The sequence below is a fragment of the Ictidomys tridecemlineatus genome, chromosome 11, assembly GCF_052094955.1.
Source record: "Ictidomys tridecemlineatus isolate mIctTri1 chromosome 11, mIctTri1.hap1, whole genome shotgun sequence".
Lineage (NCBI taxonomy): Eukaryota > Metazoa > Chordata > Mammalia > Rodentia > Sciuridae > Ictidomys > Ictidomys tridecemlineatus.
In genome coordinates this window covers 128,868,865-128,874,604 of record NC_135487.1, presented here as the reverse complement: position 1 = coordinate 128,874,604, position 5,740 = coordinate 128,868,865, and the positions used below count along the sequence as shown (strand labels likewise).

The window sequence follows — 5,740 nt, the reverse complement described above, 5'->3', positions numbered from 1 at the left end:
GGAACTGCAGGAAAGCCAAATAGAGTCGACACCAAACCGCATCCTGAGGGCGTCCTGGGCCCTCCTCCCTGTACATAAGGAATGAGCATAACTGTTTGGGGAAAAATCTCTAGTGGTGATTGATGAGGGATGAAAAGGGAAACCATTTCTGGTCCCCAGGGTCCACATATGGGCTGTAGGGGAGGAAGAAGAGCCTTCCCACCATGTTTTAAAAATCCTGTCCAAGGGACCCCCACAGACGAGTCAGTCCCGGTCCCGAGAAGCTGGAGAAGAACCTCTGAAGGCCCAGGCAGTGCAGGACACAGCAACGAAGCAGACACGTCGGTCAGTGATAAAGAACCAATCAAAACCCCCGCCAGGCCTGGGACAGGAGTGGGAGGGGGGAGCTACCCTGAAGATTACATCCTTCAAAAGAAAAGGTCCGCTGTGAGCACCTGCCCAGCCCAGAGGCCCCAGGTCCATTCAGAACATCTTGGATCCTTCTCTCTCACCCTGTTCAGGTCTTACCCCAGAGAACCAGTGGCCCCCAGGGGACTGAGCGAAGGATTTTAGAGACCCCAAGCAGCAGAAAGGGCGCCCTTTTCCCACGGAGGTTTCCTGCCTGCAGCGGTCCCAGGTGGGGAAAAGGAGATCCAACACCCAATAAAATCAACCTTCTAATCAGTGCAATGAGATTGGTCATGTAATCAGAAGTGACCAGAGAACATATTTCTTAAAACTCGATGACTTCTGCTAAAACTTTCCTCCCAAGAGAAAAAGAAGAGCCAACCCCTCAGAGGAGGTTTTAAAAAGCATCAAAAGAAGGAACAAAATTGTCTTCTGACCTTACCCTTCAAGTGCTGCTTGTTCAACAAGAGTTACTCAGAACAAGAGTTATACAGAAAACCAGAGAAAGACTTTGCCAAACGCAGAGGGAAATACCAGGGAAGTTAAAATTGCCGCCGGGCAATGATGATGCACACCTATCATCCCAGGGGCTCAGGAGACTGGGGCAGGAGGATCACAAGTTTAAAGCCAGCCTCAGCAACTTAGTGGGGCCTTGAGCAACTTAACACGACCTTGTCTCAAATAAGAATTTAAAAAAAAAAAAAAAGGGCTGGAGATGTGAATTGAGCACACCTAAGGTCAATCCTTGGTACCCACCCCCCCAAAAAAAATTGCTGATATTTGAATCTCCTTGGTCTCATAAAAGATGAGACACATGCACAGGTCCTTTGGGTTTGCACAGAAAAACCAATGAACAATTCAATGTGTTTTTGGTCTTAATGTTTAAATTAGTACTTTTTATTAATAACATATCAATTCACCCTACTCAGAACGGAAATCTTCCACTAACAGTTAATATTGAAATATCGAACCTTGCTCTGAACACTAGAAAGCAGCAGAGAAATGATACGAAGAAGAGGTTCAAGGAAAAGTGGGATTTCGTAGCCAAGATCAGAAAAGGAGAAATGGAGGCAGAGACAGCCAGCAGGCGGAGAGATGAAGAAGCCTGGCCAACCCTGTCAAAAACAGTAACTCATATGTAGGCAAACATGGAGCCTCATCATGCACAGTGTCTCTCATCTTTACAACAGCCCTGTGGATACGGTGAGGCAGTGCAGTGGAGGAGGCACAGGGTTTACACTTGGAAATGTGCTTGGTGTGTTATGAGGACTCAATGCATTATCCTAAGACATTTTACAGATAGAGAATTGAGACTTAGAATGGTGAAATAAATGACCTGAAGGTCATTAGGTAAGTAAAGGATGAAAGCAAGATTGGAACCCAGGAATCTGACACTTGGGTCCCTGCTCTTAGCCCCTGATCTAAGCGAGACTGTGATGCTCACTCATCTCCCTTTGCAGCGTCTGCCCTCTGCCCCAGACACCTAAGAAGCCCCTTCTGCGTTTTTATCTCAGTAGTGCTTTGCTGCCAACCAACTGCCCGTCAAACCATAAGCCCAGTGTGAGACCGATAGCCAGGATACTAAGGAGTGTTTTAAAGACTGGGAAGATGTTGGACAAATTATGTTCCGTTGACAGTCCGGTGGGTGATGAGCTGTCATTGAAAACGTCTTGATCAAGAAAGAGGAGAGGGAGGGAAGGAGAGAGGAAGAGATGACCAGTAGAAATCACCTCTTATGACATTGCTGTCAAAAATGGCTGCCCTCTCCATATCCAGATGGGTAGTTTGGGTTCAGAGATGCACAGTAGGTGGAGCTGGGTCTCCTAAGGTGGTTGCAATGATTTCTTCTCAACAGCTTTGGGAAGACAGAGCTCAGGAACAAAATTACGGAGGAAAGAACATGGGAAATGGTTTGCGCCCGGACTTTGGCTCTCACACCAATTGTCCTAGGGACGTTAAATTCTGGCTCATTCTCCATTCCCGTGTAGGTTCATTGGGTTTTTTAGTTGCATACAGCCGTCTTCACTCTCTGTGGATACCCAGTAGCTTCTTTGTTAGGATTCGACATCCATGTCTGAGTTCCCCCACTTAATTCTCCACACCGACCTCCCCTCACCACCCAGAAGCATCCCCATGACAATCCCGGCCTGGGAAAAGTTCAGGAAGGAACTCTGAGAAGCAAAGCTTTCTGTCCTAAGGCAGCACCTGGGCTTACCTCACTGACCAGGAGCAGTCGGAGAGCCTCGGACGGGTCTTCTACAACACAGAACATTCACCTTGGATTTCAAGGAGCGGACACTTGATTGAAAAGATGATCAGTAAGTGACCCCCGCCACACACACACACACACACACACACACACACACACACACACAAAATGAAACAATTTGTTCAGGGACATTAAAAAAAAAATGTGCTAATCCTTAGAATCTCACATTGGAAAAACTGGGAAAAGAGGAGAGTCGGAAGGGCTGTGAGCCATCCAGAGGGATTTTTCCAGAAAGTTGCAGAGGATCAAGGAGTCTTGGGAGGCTGGGGAGGCCACAGAGGCCATGGGTAAACAGTGAGCCAACGTTCCTGTTCCCAGAAATAATGAGCCCTGACCTTGGAGCTCCCGAGTTTTCACTGTGCTGCCTGGTTTTTCCAGCACGGATCTTGAGGAACCCAGGAGTGGGTGGGACCGTCAAGAGGGTGATGAGTCATGGCTCTGTTCTCAGACAAGGGCTTGAGGTGAGCTTCCAACCCTGGAGCGACCCAACAATCGCTACTTGTGATGCTGTGATGAGGTCACAATGGAGCCTGCCCCTATCCCATCCGCTCAGTTCCTAGAGCTGCACAGAGGAACGAGAGGGAAAATTCACCTTCCCCGTCACATCAGTCGCCTACTTCTCAAGTTCACCACCAACACAAAGGGGTGAGTGGCGTCAGGACAACTGGAAACGGCTGCTCTTTTTGCCCCTCCTGTCCTGACAGTGACCAGCAGCACCCCAGGCAGCGAGCAGGGTTGGGAGGGATTGGTTTGGTGACAGTTTCCTGTCCCTTGCCGTAGCAAGAATATCACCTTGGAATAGAGAGCCTGAACTATTTTAGAGTTCTGCCTCCCCCCGAGAGCCGAACTTTTGGGGAAAAAAAAAAACTAAATTAGATACAAAATTTATTTTTTATTTTATTTTTATTTTCTTTACAGGAACTCAAAGGCATACCAATTAGATCCGATTCGAAGTACTGTCAAAGATTGAAAAGCCCTATCCATATCCAGAAACTAAACTTTCCATAGACAAACACCTAGCTAGGGGCAAACCCAACAGAGGAGGAAAGGAATTCCCGTCTGAAAATCACACTCTGTGGTTCTAACATTCACGGTTTTGAGAAATTAAACTTTCTTAATCCCTCTCCTTCTCGCTTCTTCTTCCCTGATCCTAAACTCACTTAGCGGAATCTGGGTGGAGGCCGGGGAGGAGGCCGATCCAGAGAAGAAATTAATTGTCAAGGTTTGGGCCGCTTAAGTAGGACACAGAATTGAAAGAAGAATCTTGAATTTCAAAGTCCACTAGTGAACTTTCCATTCATCTCCCGAGGGATGGGGAAGTGGCCTTACAGAAGTTCTTTAAAATCTTGGCTGTGCCAGGAAGATTTTAGAAGGACGACCAGACTTATGGACCCTTGAAATAAAGGTCTAAGTGAACCCCCTAAAACACATGATACCAACCACGTGGAAACACAGTTCTCTTCATGGTACTGGGAACTGAACTCAGGGCACTTGACCACTGAGCTCAATCGCCAGCCCTTTTTTTTTTCTTTTTTAAATGCTGAGACCTGGTCTCGCTAAGTGGCTGGAGCTGGGGGCTGCGGGTGTGTAACACTGCGCCCACCCAGCTGGAAGTACAGTTCTCGTGGAGGTGGGGTGGGGTGTGGCACATCTCAGGACCCCAGGTTAAGAACTCCCACTAGAGTCTCTGAAATGGAAACAGGATAAGAAAAAGCAACCCGAGTCTGCGACGAGGGTGAGGACAGCTCTTATATACGAGAAGTTCTAGAGCCGGGGCCCAGGCAGGAGAGTCCTTCAGAACAAGCTGGGAGGAGGTGTGCGGAAGCCGTGCCAGTCCTCTCCTGCCGACAACCTGTCTCGTGTTTCTTTGCAGGGCCTACCTACTCAAGAAACCATGTCGAATGATGATAAGCATAGATCTAGCGAACCCAGGTACTGCGATCCCAGGTGTGAACCAAAGTGTGAGTCCAAATGCCAGCCCAGCTGTCTAAAGAAGCTGCTGCAGCGCTGCTCGGACAAGTGCCCGCGAGAAAAGTGCTCACCGCCGCCAAAGTGCCCGTGCCCCCCGCCATGCCCCCCGCCCTGTCCTCCGCCATGCCCCCCACCATGTCCTCCACCATGTCCTCCCAAGCCCTGTCCCAAGCCCTGCTCTCCCAAGTGCCCACCTCCTTGCCCACCACCTTGCCCACCTCCTTGCCCACCTCCTTGCCCACCCTCAGACTGAAGCACTGTGGGCACCGCTAACACCACCACCACCACCACCACCACCACCACCACCACCACCATCACCATGTGCAATGATCTAGGCTGGACCTGAAACCATGAAGTGATGACGTGACCAGTAAACTTGTTCCTCTGCTGCACAAGGTGTCTTGGTGTTTGGTGGACATCACTTTAGTTTGCTGCTGTTTTAAAGCACAGAGAGCTACCAAGAGGCAATCCCTGGGGAATGAGGCCAGAACCCCAGACCCTCCACTGCCATGCGACCTTCAAGGACCCCCTCTTTGTCCCCACCCATCTGTGCTTAGAGAGAGGTGCCTCTTCTGAAGGGTGTCCCCCAGGGAACACCAGCCAAGAGTGGGAGAACCGTAGACATGGCAGGGGCTGGTAGAGGGTGTAACCCCAGGAAGCACAAAAGAGAGGGATGAGGAGGAGAAAGGGGTGGGATGTTGGCAAAAGATCCAGGAAGGCTCAGGAAAAGACCTGGTACCACTTTTGCTGTTGGTGGTCCCTACTGCCTAGTGCAGGGGTAACCCTCATCACACCTGAACTTGACTTCTCTGTACTCCTCTTCCTGGCGAGGCTGTGAGTCTTCTGAGCACACTGGTCACGTTCGAATGCACCGCTGTGCGCACACAAATAGACAGTCTTTTAAAAAAAGGAAAGAAAGAAAAGGAGTTTTGTGTCAGTTGCCTGGATTTGGTCCTGAACTATATTTATGTAACATGTCATTACGGAGAGAATTTCAGTGAAGGGTACATGGGACCTCTCTATTTGCGACTTTCTGTGAATCCATAATATTTCAAAATAAAAACTCAAATACAAAAAAACAATAGCTTTGCATCTGGGTAGACCCCAATTAGG

General features: G+C 49.0%; 1 protein-coding gene across 1 annotated transcript; it reads left to right on the top strand.

The window, feature by feature from the left end:
- The first annotated feature begins 4,550 nt into the window (after positions 1 to 4,550).
- Lelp1 (late cornified envelope like proline rich 1) lies at positions 4,551 to 5,164 on the top strand. The gene has a single exon (XM_005331441.3). It carries the CDS (start codon positions 4,551 to 4,553, stop codon positions 4,878 to 4,880), a length of 330 nt encoding a protein of 109 aa, XP_005331498.2. The 3' UTR covers positions 4,881 to 5,164.
- Positions 5,165 to 5,740: the final 576 nt, after the last annotated feature.